Raw genomic sequence first — 14483 nt, 5'->3', positions numbered from 1 at the left:
TTCAGGAGATTTAGTCCAAAGTAGAGCACATGGATTTAAGGCAATAAACTTTATTCTAGACTCAGCTTCTTGTGTTACTATAACCTCTCTGAGAGTCTACCTGAAAGCAGTGTAGAGGAGGCGCTTCAATTTAATGACGTGAAGACAACAGATTCTCCTGGTGTCACTGACGGGGTGTGGTAGGACAGTGAGGGGTGTGGTAGGACAATGAGGGGTGTGGTAGGACAATGAGGGGTGTGGTAGGACAATGAGGGGTGTGGTAGGACAACAAGGGGTGTGGTAGGACAGCGAGGGGTGTGGTAGGACAGCAGGGGGTGTGGTAGGACAGTGGGGGTGTGGTAGGACAATGAGGGGTGTGGTAGGACAACAAGGGGTGTGGTAGGACAGCGAGGGGTGTGGTAGGACAATGAGGGGTGTGGTAGGACAACAAGGGGTGTGGTAGGACAGCGAGGGGTGTGGTAGGACAGCAGGGGGTGTGGTAGGACAATGAGGGGTGTGGTAGGACAATGAGGGGTGTGGTAGGACAATGAGGGGTGTGGTAGGACAACAAGGGGTGTGGTAGGACAGCAGGGGGTGTGGTAGGACAATGAGGGGTGTGGTAGGACAATGAGGGGTGTGGTAGGACAACAAGGGGTGTGGTAGGACAATGAGGGGTGTGGTAGGACAATGAGGGGTGTGGTAGGACAACAAGGGGTGTGGTAGGACAGCGAGGGGTGTGGTAGGACAGTGGGGGTGTGGTAGGACAGCAGGGGGTGTGGTAGGACAGTGGGGGTGTGGTAGGACAGCGAGGGGTGTGGTAGGACAGCAGGGGGTGTGGTAGGACAGTGGGGGTGTGGTAGGACAGCAGGGGGTGTGGTAGGACAGTGGGGGTGTGGTAGGACAGTGGGGGTGTGGTAGGACAGTGGGGGTGTGGTAGGACAGTGGGGGTGTGGTAGGACAGTGGGGGTGTGGTAGGACAGCGAGGGGTGTGGTAGGACAGTGAGGGGTGTGGTAGGACAATGAGGGGTGTGGTAGGACAATGAGGGGTGTGGTAGGACAGCAGGGGGTGTGGTAGGACAGTGGGGGTGTGGTAGGACAGCAGGGGGTGTGGTAGGACAGTGGGGGTGTGGTAGGACAGCGAGGGGTGTGGTAGGACAATGAGGGGTGTGGTAGGACAGTGAGGGGTGTGGTAGGACAGTGAGGGGTGTGGTAGGACAGTGAGGGGTGTGGTAGGACAATGAGGGGTGTGGTAGGACAGCAGGGGGTGTGGTAGGACAGCAAGGGGTGTGGTAGGACAGCGAGGGGTGTGGTAGGACAGTGAGGGGTGTGGTAGGACAATGAGGGGTGTGGTAGGACAGCGGGGGGTGTGGTAGGACCCAAAATGCAGGACGAAGGGCGCAGAGGCAGAATAGAAGCCAATAAACTGTGTGGATTTATTGTGGAAAGCGAGAGGGAACAAAAATGAGAAGATGGTTGACAGCCAGGCTGATTACATACACACTTGGGGGGGGGGGGGGGGGACTACAGGAAATTAGGCAAGGAACTACAACTATGGGACAAGACACACTGAACCAAGACAAGAGGAACATAATAATACAAGAACAAATACAAATACTAAGACCTAAACACAAAAACCAATCAAGTAAACAACTAAATTAGGATTGGGAACAAGAACGAACAGAGAGAGGGGACAGATGTCCCAGATCATGGCAGGAGAGGGGCAGATGTCCCAGACCATGACAGGAGAGGGGCAGATGTCCCACATCATGACAGGAGAGGGACAGATGTTCCAGACCATGCCAGGAGAGGGGCAGATGTCCCACATCATGCCAGGAGGGGGGCAGATGTCCCACATCATGCCAGGAGAGGGGCAGATGTCCCACATCATGACAGGAGAGGGGCAGATGTCCCACATCATGACAGGAGGGGCAGATGTCCCACATCATGCCAGGAGAGGGGCAGATGTCCCACATCATGCCAGGAGAGGGGCAGATGTCCCACATCATGACAGGAGGGGGGCAGATGTCCCACATCATGCCAGGAGGGGGGCAGATGTCCCACATCATGCCAGGAGGGGGGCAGATGTCCCACATCATGCCAGGAGGGGGGCAGATGTCCCACATCATGACAGGAGAGGGGGCAGATGTCCCACATCATGACAGGAGAGGGGCAGATGTCCCACATCATGCCAGGAGGGGGGCAGATGTCCCACATCATGCCAGGAGAGGGACAGATGTCCCAGACCATGACAGGAGAGGGGCAGATGTCCCGCACCATGACAGGAGAGGGCCAGGAGAGGGACAGATGTCCCAGACCATGACAGGAGAGGGGCAGGTGTCCCGCACCATGACAGGAGAGGGACAGATGTCCCACATCATGACAGGAGGGGGACAAATGTCCCAGACCATGACAGGAGAGGGGCAGATGTCCCACATCATGCCAGGAGAGGGACAGATGTCCCAGACCATGACAGGAGAGGGACAGATGTCCCAGACCATGACAGGAGAGGGACAGATGTCCCACATCATGCCAGGAGAGGGACAGATGTCCCGCACCATGACAGGAGAGGGACAGATGTCCCAAATGTCCCAGAACATGACACAGTGAGCATTCACTGTTACATCACAGGGGAGGGAGGATGTTACAGCCTTCAACGGCATGTGCATGAACAAGGAGGGTAGATGGAGGAGATAGGAGATGTTACTGCCATCATATTACATCATATCCTGTGAAAGATTGGGGGATAACATATGTTCAATTAAGATTTGTCCACGTTTTCATTTGATTTGGTCCCCAAACACTCCATCACAATCTGTGTCGTCTGCCCATCTCCCATATATATATACATTAGCCTTGTGCATAAGGTCAGTGTGCTGCACCAATAAGGCTAATATATTATAATATATAAATGCTACTATTTATTTATTCCAAAATGATGTGTTTATTTTCTTATTAAAATGAATAGTGTCATGTTTCGCCTCTCCAACTTCCACTCAGTCACTGCATTTGTCAATTCCTCTGCCGAGTGAACGCTTGTATGATTTTCAGAGTTTGAGCAGTGATTGGATATTTACTTGCAGGGAGGGGTTTCCTCATCCCAGAGTGTGGACACAGATAAACACACACAGAACCAATTGGGAGAGAAATACAATGCATTGAAACTAGTAACACGAAATGTAATTGCAAAACTGAAAATGCAGCAATTCACAAATTGAACTGTGGATGGCGTAATATTATATTGAGAACCGTGGCTTCCCTAGTGTGTGTGTGTGTGTGTGTGTGTGTGTGTGTGTGTGTGTGTAACCCTCCCTCCCTTTTTAACAACTCATCCATACTCTCAGCTGTAAAAAATTATATGTTATCCCTGTCTGGCAGTGTGGCTATGTGGGCTCTGGGCTCATGATCAGAGAGATTGCTGGTTTTGTTGTCCAGTAGGCAGTAACAATTCCCCTGTCACAGTGATAGGGACACCGTACAGTTTTGAATGCTGTCCTTTGGATTAGACATCAAACCGAGGTCCCTATCAATTCCAATCGTTAAAGAACCCAGACCGCCTATTACAAAGAGTAAGGGATTTCCAGACGTTCCTGGCCGAATTCTTAATCAGGCCTCTGACATCAAGGCCACATAATCATCCCTCCCCTTAATTGGCTGATAAAACCTTATCTCGCGAGCTTCAGGCATTGTGTAGTCAGTGTGTTGTGTGTCTGGTGCCAGTGTATAGCAGCTATTGAGTCCACGTTGTCCAAGGTTGGTGGTGGAGGAGTTTCTGCTCTACATTGTAAAGTGCTATATAAATGCAATGATTCATTCAACTAGCCTGGTTAACTAAGAATGTATTCTTAGTCAACTTGCCTGGTTAAATAAGAATGTGTTCTTAACCAATTAGCCTGGTTAAATAAGAAAGTGTTCTTAGTCAACTTGCCTGGTTAAATAAGAATGTTTTAGGTTACATAAGGGTTAAAGACTGTAATCTGTATGGGTACCTCCAGGTGAGTGTCTCTCTGGGCCAGCAGCCTTTGGATTTGTCTGGCCATGGAACCAAACAGCAGCTGTAACTCCGCCCCTTCCAGCCCGCATAGCTCCTCCCACTGAAGCGGCAGCACCATCTGTGGGTCCTGAGTCACCTACAGAAAAAACAGCGTCTCATCTTCCTGTACTAAGATCCATGTACGTCTGATAAACCTGACAGAAAATGGCTGATCTCAATACAAATGATTCCATCCTTGAGAAGGGTATGTGAATGACAAGCTGGGGGGCTGAGCACCTGTCTATACACACAAAAAGCCTCTCTACAGGAACACTGACATATGGAAAAGATTGTGTCCCAAAATGGCTTCTATCATGCAAAACTGATGCTCACACAGCCAGGTTCTGAAATGTCCTCAGGAGCAAGGCATAATGAATACTAAGTGGGGGGTGCATCCATCCATGCAGGACACTCCATCATTTATGTGGCTGAGAAATCTGGCACAAAATGGCTGATAGGCAACATGCTGTTTTTGCTATTCAGACCTGTTGTAGTTGTAATTTAGACATGCTGTTATTAGAGTGATTTGGGCCTGCTGGTTGGTGGGAGGTGACAGGAGAGAGACTGTGTGGAGAGAGTAGTAGAGAGACAGGCAGCCTTGGCGAGGAGCTGAACTGGAGCTCGCTGTAGGCTACACACATCGAGCCATGCCATCACCTAATCACTGGAAGTCCATTCATTGTCAATAAAGCCAGAGCGATCCCGCGACCTTACAACCTTTACGACCTTAAAGGAACACGCCAACTTTTTAGGAAATTAGCTTATTTGCCATCTACCCTGGAGTTAGACAAGCAGATACATACCCTTTTCTTCTTTGTGCATGCATTAGGCTTAGGGAACAGCCGCGCCATTAGCCTAGCTTAGCGTCATTCACTGGAAGTAGGTGTGCCAGTGTAGCCTAGTTCCAAACAGTCACGAAAAACACTCCAAATACAACTCCAAAACTTTCCTGTAAACATGTTGTGACCTGTGTATTTACCACTTGGAGAAATAAAAAAGAAATTTGGCATTTTCGTTTTCTAAGCAGATATTTGTTTATTTGTTTATTAGCAAAGGATCCCCATTAGCTGACGCCAAGACGTCAACTAGTCTTCCTGGGGTCCGAGACAACATTATAACATTACAACATATACATTGCAATTAAAACATAATACAATTAAAACATAGCAAGACATACCAACCAAGGAAACACAACATAGCAAGACGTACCAACCGAGGAAACACAACAACATTAACACACAAACAAATTATATCTAAATATATACATCAACGGTAACATATTGCATAACTCAACATTATCAATATTGGCTCACATGTAAGATTTTAATTTATTTTTTAAGCTTGCTACACCTCTTATGTCACGTATGTCACTTGGAAGATAATTCCATGCCCTGATAGCCCTATATAAAACTGTTCTTTGCATACTGTTAGTATTTGCATGGGGTAGAATAATCTGCCCTCTACTTGGTTGTGATCACTTTATGAAAACAAATGAATAAATTGGCAGAAAGTCTTTTCTCAACACTCCGCCAACTAAGACGTTCATGCATTTGAACAACACTAGTCCTATATGAACAACCAAGAACGAGTCTTGCTGCCTTATTTTGTACCATTTGTAACCTATTTAGCAACTGTTTTGAAGCAGAAGTCCACACTACAGAACAGTAATCCAAGTGGCACAAAACCAAAGCACAAACAATCTGATTAAACAATGCGAATGGAAGGAATGGTGCACATTTCCTGGCAGTAGCAACAGCTCTACCCATTTTTTTTTTTTATCTACTATTTCTCCCATTTTCAATTTTTCTCCCATCCCAATTTCGTATCGCCCAATTCTACCCTCCCCTGTCTCGAACGCTGTTAGGCCATGCCTCCCACAAGCCGGCTGCAATGTGGACGACGCCTTACATCACGTGTCCCCTCCGGTACTCGAGGAAGCAGCCGTCGCATCTTTTCACCTGCACAGCGCGATCTCTCAGCGGCAGGGGTCTGCGTGGGAGGGACACGCCGCCCCCGTCGCTTCCTGATTCTGCTGTGCAGGCGCACCAACCAACCTGTAGGAGTCGCTGTCCACAACGTCCGATCCCCACCCATCAGCTTCCCACCCCCTAATACTGCCAATTAGTATGAACGACCAGCCAAGCTGATAGCAATGTGGAGAGCTGGGCTCGAACCCAGCGTCTCCTGCATTGGTGGCGAGCGCCTTGCCCACTACACCACCTAGCCGCCCCCAGCTCTACCCATTTTAAAAACAGTTTTGTTTATGTGATCAGACCATGATAAAGTACTATCAAGCCAAAGGCCTAGAAGCTTAGTTTTTTCAACCTGCTGTATAGGTTGACCTGCAATTTGTAGAACCAATGTAGGTTTACGTGCCAATCTTTGATTGGTCCCAAAAAGCATAGGCTACTCGCAAATTGGGTAACCTATTTTGTTTACTCAGGAGTTCAGGTTATATGAACAGGTCTATGACCAAAGAAAAGAGCATAAAAGTGTCTTCATTGTTTAGCCACAGTTTCTATAGTTACAACGGGGCTTTTGAGGTGATGCGTGAAATCACTGCGCCCAGGCAGCAGTGGTTCGGCAAAAAAATATATATATCTGCTTAGAAAACAAAAAGGTCAAAAAATATACAGTATATATATTTATTCACGTGGGTATGGCGGCTGGGTGGCGCAGCGGACTAAGCACTCGTCACCAACGTGAGAGACACTGGTATCGAATCCGGCTGTCAGCGTTGCCTCCGGCTTGGCCAGCCGTCATACTGGCTCAATTGGCAGAGTCAGTGGGAGGGAAGCCCGTGGGTGGTAATCTGGTCGTTGTAAACAGCGACTCCTACAGGTCGGTCAGGGCGCCTGCACAGTGAGGAAGGGAGATGGTGAGGGTAGTGTGAGCCTCCCACACGTTATACCTCGCCAATGAGAGTCCGCGCTGGCAGGTGAAAAGAAGTGGCTGGCTGACTCCGCATGTATCGGAGGGGACATGTGATAGTATCTATCAACCCTCCCTAGACCGACCAGTGGGGGGCACATGCGAGCAACAACCAGGAATGGGAGGGGGGAATTGGCGTGACTAAATTGGGATGGGAGAAAAAGACAGAAAAACAGGAGGAGAAAAAGTTGATCAAAAGAATATATATTTATCCATGTGGTAAATACACAGGTCACAACATGTTTACAGGAAAGTTTTGGAGTTGTATTTGGAGTGTATTTCGTGACTGTTGGGAACTAGGCTACACTGGCACACCTACTTCCAGTGAATGACGCTAAGCTAGGCTAACGGCGCGGCTGTTCCCTAAGCATAATGCATGCACAGAGAAGAAAATGGTATGTATCTGCTTGTCTAACTCCAGGGGAGATGGCAAATAAGATCGTATAGACCAGGGGTTCTCAAACTTTTTTATACCACAACCCCATTTTATTTAGGATTTCTTTTGGCGACCCCACATTGAGTGCCAGCAGGGGGCGCACGATTTATCGCTTGAATGTCAGCCTTTTGGGACTGATTTTCCGATATTTCATGATTTTCGCGGAGGTATTTCTATATTCTATATTATGGCTATGTGTCTAATACGTCCGTCGCTTATCAATGACTTGCTTGCAGTCAACATGTACGGAACGGAGTTTTTTCATCGGTACATTTCCGTTTTATACCGTTTTGAAAAATGGAAGTTTTTGGAAATTACTAGAAAAAATAAAGATTCTGCGGAAATAGCCATTTACTGGAATACACACAACACGTTGTCATTTTCCGGCTGATTCATGAATCGTTTTCAAATAAACGCTAGATTATCGATAGTATATGTGTACTTATGCACGCTAGAGAAGCGGGCTGAAAAATCGATTATATATGACCTGGTCAGCGCTAACGTCATATACACACATACACACATAGGGGACGCGTTGTGGAATATATGAAAAAAACATCTGATTACCCCAAGACTGGTCAAATAGATTCCTTACCTCACATCAGATGTTCTGCAAAAAGATTATTCCAATTCCTGATCGCCATTCCAAATATCGATCGCGTTTATTGATCCAACGATCCAACCTCGAAACACATATTCCACGCTGCTCTGAGGGTCCACAATGAATGCAATCGTCTCGGGTTACATGCCTGAGAAGTAAAATGTGGATTCCGGGTTTTCTTTTCTTCATGCATTTCCATTGAGTCCAATCCAATGGGTGCATTACCATCCGGGAGACGATAGGGGGCGGTATTTGCCCTGTTCGAGCTCATAGACAGTCCCAATGATAATGTGAGGCTGGATTGATGAAAAATGAATGGATATCGCTAATAAAAGCAATAACGATTAAATAACGCATGGCGGCGAACAACAAGGTTTCTCGTCGTTGGCACTCAAAGTGTTAATGTATTGCGTAATTTCAATGTGGAATTAAGAAATATCCAAATAAAAGCACACGTTGTTGAACTTGATCATGCATATTTATTAGAACATTTTATAACATCACTATGTTATCAATACACATTTATAAAACGAGGCATATTTAGCCAAAATATGTTGCCAGAACATAAAAAAAAATCTATATATATATTGATTGATTTTTCTTTTTCTTTACTTGCCAATGCGCTGACACCTACCCACGACCCCACTTTGGGTCGCAACCCGTAGTTTGAGAACCGCTGGTATAGACCAATCAAATTGACTCTTTGTGTGTTCTACGTGTTTGTCCTTGTGCACATGCTGCTGGAAGAACACATGATCCACAATTTTCAGGAACCTCTTTCCTCCTACTCAGACCAGGCTGCAGAAACAAATTAGTGGGGGGGCACGGTGGTGTAGTGGTTAACACTGTCGCCTCACAGCAAGAAGGTCCAGGGTTCGATTCCCGCTTGGGGACCAGGTTTCCATGATGCCAGTTACCCAGGTGGGGTATCTCCCAGGCCTTTCTGTGTGGAGTTTGCATGTTCTCCCCGTGCTCGCAAGGGTTTCCCCCCCGATAAGATAAACCCAATGGAAAAACATGCACAACAACAAAATCGCTAACGCTGTGGCGTCCTTGACGAAGACGGACAGGAGCACTTGGATTGGTCCCCTGGCGCGGCTCACGTTGACGCCTGTCTGCTCCCGGCTGCACTTGGGGGGGAAGGACGACGGGATGGGTTAATCGCAGATACGAATTGCATGCATGCATCGCATGTGTGCCAATTGATGACCTCGGAGCAGGTCCTAAATTATTATTATTATTATTATAAAATGTTCTCGGGGGGGCACAATGGTTTTTCAACACAGGTTCCCTTTTATACGTTTCAGCTGGGACAGCGGCGCTGTGGCTTGCTTGGCGCTGCCCACGGTGCTGAACTAAACAGCAGAGAGGCAATTGAAAAATCTAATTTCTCTCTATCTTAAGAACTTTCACTTATACAAAAACAGACTGAACGGCATGGGCGGAGTTTATGGGGGTGTTGCACCCCCTGGTGGCCGGGGGTGAAATTGCTTTAAAAAAAAAAAAAAAAAAAAAAAAAATTATTTTAATAAAATTATAATAATTGTGAGAAACAAATCTGAATTCTATTATGTTTTGTTTTACAATACATTCATTTTATAGTAGTAATCATGTCACATTATAAGGCGAACCTTCTGTAGTGTGGCAGTGAAAGGGTTAACGCGCGGCCAAGCACCAAGCAGCAGCAGCAGAATGCCCCGCGCGATAGATTGTAACGCTTGTACTTAAGCCACTTATTCTGAGATGATAATTAATGTATCTGGATAACCAATGCACGGATTTTGTCGAGGCAGGTAGCGTTATTTCGGGAAAATTGATATCTATAGTCTGGTATATTTTTCGTCCACGAAAAATGGAGGCTGTAATAATTATTATTGCTCGAGAGTCTCTATGAATAATAATAATTAGAGCCTCCATTTTTCAAGTCAGTTAAAAATGATCCCCCGTAGTGCTGTGTGTGTGAGTGTGTGTGTGTGCTGCTGTACTACCTAAATAAAATAAAAAATTAGGGGTTAGGGCATTGTAAAAACGCTAAAATAATAAAATAAAGGTCAAAAAAATCGCGCGCGCCCGCTGCGCATGCGCGCGGGAATCGTTCGCCAATGACTCGCACCCCCAAGCGTCAAGTTCAAACTCCGCCTATGCTGAACGGATATATATAACAGACCTGCTGGGGCAGCGGACTGAGAGCAGGGTACACAAACAGGCTGGATAAGATGGTCAAGAAGGCCAGTAGCGTGGTTGGGGTGGAGCTGGACTCTAGCGAGGGTGGCGGAGAGGAGGAACCTTGCTAAGCTCCAGGCCATCAGGGAAAACCCCTCCCTCCCACTATACACAGACTTGGCTGACAGGAGGAGCATGTTATAGGCTCACACTACCTAAATGCAGCACTGAACGGCACAGGAAGTCCTTCATTCCGACAGCCATCAGACTATACAATGCATCACTGTGCCTCACTGCATCACTGAGCATCAGAGTGACAGTTACCATCTTCCTGGACTCTTACTTTTTAAACAGCACTGTGCATTATTACACCTACTGTAGACTTCAGTATGTTTACTGTATTTATTTACTGTATCTTTTATTCTATTTTTATTCTATTTTATTTTATTCTATTCTTAGGCCATTTGTTTTGTTATTCTTATTTGTGACTTGTTCTGTCTAAATGTTTAATGTTGAGTGATTTGCAGTGTCAAATTTCCCTCAGGATAATACATTTCTATTCTATTCTATATCTTTGAAAAGTCTCCATTTATTCAACATTTCTGAATTCACTGACAAACTGAACTGAACTGACAAAAATAAGGTGCATAAAAAAGCAAACAAAATTCCTTCTTAAAACACTGCCCCTCCACTCATTCCTGAACTTTTTTGTTAAGTCCTTCTCAAATGCCAACTGAATTAAATTGGCCTTAGTTGCGTCGATGAAGCATACTAAGGCGATGTTCTGTAAAGACGTTCTTAAGGGTAGAAAATGTATTCTCACAGAGTGCCGTGCTAGCTTCAGTAGTGTTGTTGTTGACATCAGTGCCCACTAGGGCTGTCCCCGACTAAGGATTTGGATAGTCGACTTTGATTGAAAAAATTATAATAATAAAAAAAAAACGTTTTTTTTTTTTACCAGGGTGGGCACAGCTGACTCAGTGGTCGGGCCCGGCCCCCTAATGCCCGCCCATGGCGCCGGGACTGCTCCTACTGTACTCTATAGCGCCAATATCCGCAACTAGTGGTCAAAGACTGAACTGCATACATTTAACATTGATTGATTGATTGATTGATTGAAAACTTTATTAACAGATTGCAGAATTGGTACAGTACAGTACAGCTCAATACATACAATTGTTAAGGGGATGCAGACCAGAGAAAGACTTTTGTCTTGTTTACATCAGGGTCCCCCATTTTCAATTCATCGTAACATATATGACATACAGGTAGACAGTACTGCTACATCTATACATTTATGACATACCAGATTTGCAAATACAGTACTGTTTATGATACGAAAAGAGTCCAGAGAAAAAGTATATATATTTGACGTAGAAACTGTACATTGGGGGAGGTTGGGTAGGTGGGGGGGGGGGAGGTTGACTAGGAGTGGGGGGGGGAGGTTGGGTAGGAGGGGTGGGTGGGGGACACTGTACAACTGTACAAGCAAAACTGTACATTGGAATATTGACAAGACCATACTTGGTCATTTTTACTGTACATTGGAGGGGGTTGTGTTAGGACATTTACAGGGGCCAGTTTAGAATTGCAGTCTCCCGTAGGTGTTTTTTGAGTGTTTTTGAAAGTGGGTAGTGATTCACATTCCTTTACAGCTTTGGGTAGGGCGTTCCACATTGATGTGGCATAATTGCTAAACGTGTTTAGTCCCTTGTTTGAGCCGAATCTGGGTTTAAAATGATTTGTGGAGCTCCCTCTGGTGTTGTGATCGTGGTATTCACTGACCTTTGGGAAGTATTTTGACATGTACATGGGTACCTTGGTCGTGTAGTGTATCTTGTAGACCAGGCCCATTGCAAGTTGCTGTACTCTGTCGTCTACTCTAAGCCATCCTAGGTTGTCAAAGTGGGCAGGGGTGAGGTGGGTTCTAGGAGTAAGGTCAAGCAGTAGTCTGACCAGTTTGTTTTGAGATGTTTGTAATTTTGTTTTTAGCGCCTTTGAGGTGCTTTGGTACCATGCGGTGCAAGCATAGTCGTAGTACCCTTGAATGAGTGCTCCTGCCAGTCTTCAGGGTATTCTTGTTTACCAGTGAGGAGATCCGGTACAAGAATCGAGTTCGTTGGTTGACTTTTTTTATTACATTGGATGCCATTTTGTCACAGGAAAAATGTGCCTCTAGGATGGAACCCAGGTAGGTAATATCTTCTTTCCTTGTGACAATATTGTCACCCACTGTAACTGAGAAGCCGTCGGTCTTGCTGAGTTTGTTATTTGAACCGAAGAGAATGGACTCTGTTTTGCCCATGTGTAATGATAGTTTGTTATCAGCGAGCCATATGCAGATTTTGCCTAGTTCTGAGCTGAGGGTTTTTTCAACCTGTAACTTGTTCTTGTCAGAGACCAGCAGGGCTGAGTCGTCCGCAAACAGGAACAAGTTGCAGTCACAAGCTGACGACATGTCATATGCATAAATTAGGAACAGTAGCGGACCTAGTATGCTTCCTTGTGGAACACCGCAGCTTACTGTGAGGGGGGGGGGGGGTAGGGTACCGTTTACCTCCACCATCTGCTCTCTCCCCTCCAGGTAGGATTGCATCCAGCTCACTGATCAAAACCAATTGCTTTTAGCTTGTCAATCAGAATGGTGTGATTGACAGTGTCGAAGGCCTTTTGTAGGTCCAGCATGACCATGCCGCAGTATTTGCCCGCGTCCACCTCTTGTTTGATGTGGTCGTTTAAATAGAGAAGGCATGTGTCAGTGGAGTGGGATGTTCTGAAGCCAAATTGGAATTCGTAGATTAGATTTTTTTCCGCAAGGTATTTTTCGACCTGTTCGTATACAATTTTTTCCATGACTTTCGAGATGGAGGTAAGGATAGAAACAGGGCGGTAGTTGCCTGGGTCTAATTTACTGCCTTTTTTGTGCAGGGGTGTTACTCTCGCAATTTTGAAGTCCTTGGGGACGTGTCCCTGTTTTATGGAGAGGTTTATTATGTGTGTGATGACTGGGGTGATGGCGGCTGCTGAGTCTCTGAGGAATTTGGAGGGGATGTTGTCATGGCCAGTGGCCTTGTTAGGTTGGAGGGCGCTCAGTTTTTTGAGTACCTCATCTGTTGTTACCATTTCCAGTTTGAAGTCATCTTTGTGGACCCCTAGGTTCTTGTAGTATTGTAACTGAGGGGTTACAAAACCCTGACTGTATTAAAGATTGTGATAGATTAAACCACTACTACATATTATTATTATTACTTGCCAGACAGTACAGTTAAATATGGCAGACACTCAGAATAGACGGCACGGTGACAAGGAGATATCATTTACAGTATTTATTATTATGCAGCCAATATACAAATGGGAATGACTTGGTCGCTCTTTTATGGCGAATAATATGAGAAAGTCAGCGAGTAGCAAAGTCAGTGGGAATGAATAATTCCTAAGCTAGGTATACTAGACCAAACGCCGCCTGGCGTGGGATGGCAATATAGGGGGGCAAACGAGGGTACCGCTGGAGACAGGTGATATCCTCCCAGAGTTGTAAGCTCCAGAGGAAGGAAGAAGGTACGGATACTCAGGCTGTTCACTTGAAGAAAAGGGGTTCTCATACGGATCCGGTCTTTATAATCCAAGTGCTCAGTAGCAAGGTAATAGCTGTAATCCAATGCTCGATAGCAATGATGATAGCCAGCCAGCTTCGTCCTCGAAGCTAGCCCGAGGTAAGATCTTCAAGGTAGTTAAATCCAAACAACAGTGGGTATTAACGATGCTCTTCTCCACGGTACTACGTTCCACAATCACTATAATCCAACCAATAATGGTTCTACAATATCGCCGCGGTAGGTTCCAATGTGCACATGTCCAATAGTTCTGCTACTAGGCCCTCCTCGTGTGCTGGCACTAATTACTTTAAGTCCACACACACTTGCTAAGGTTCACGCTAGTTACTAAACGAACGAACTGCTTGTTAATGCTGCACACCGAACGAACTGCTGTAATACGATTCACACTAAATGACGACTCTTTAATTCACATTAAGTTAGGTCGAACTTGACTCTGCTATACGCTAGGTGCAGCTACTGCTGTTGCATTACTCCGGACGAACTTCACGTTACTTCATACAACTGCTACTTAGACAAACTCACTACTGTTCGCGCCTTCCACGATATATATACTTAGAGGGCTTTCTAGTGCCCAGCCTCAGCTCTTGTCTGGAATCAATGCGCTGGCACCAGGCATGTCCCAACTTGTCCAGACTCGCCTTTGAACCTGTCTCAGGGGCGCGGTCCTTGGCGCCGCCAACGTCAAGGGCATTATCCAATGAGGAAAGCGAATAATGCTATGATTCA

General features: G+C 46.0%; 1 protein-coding gene across 1 annotated transcript in view; it reads right to left on the bottom strand.

Moving 5' to 3' along the window:
* The window catches only part of ccdc88b (coiled-coil domain containing 88B), a gene marked incomplete at its 5' end in the record, with an annotated part of 241720 nt that overhangs the window by 136935 nt on the left and 90302 nt on the right, over positions 1-14483 (bottom strand). Inside the window, 3 exons of the mRNA XM_084332063.1 lie at positions 706-1402; positions 2295-2627; positions 3966-4106. Of these exons, the coding sequence (XP_084188189.1) occupies positions 706-1402; positions 2295-2627; positions 3966-4106 (1171 nt within the window). The remainder of the gene's footprint in view (positions 1-705; positions 1403-2294; positions 2628-3965; positions 4107-14483) is intronic.

Source organism: Notolepis coatsorum (assembly GCF_963971535.1).
Source record: "Notolepis coatsorum genome assembly, chromosome: 16".
In the NCBI taxonomy this organism is placed as follows: Eukaryota; Metazoa; Chordata; class Actinopteri; order Aulopiformes; family Paralepididae; genus Notolepis; species Notolepis coatsorum.
Note: the sequence above shows the minus strand (reverse complement) of the source record. Positions and strands in the feature narration are given on the sequence as shown.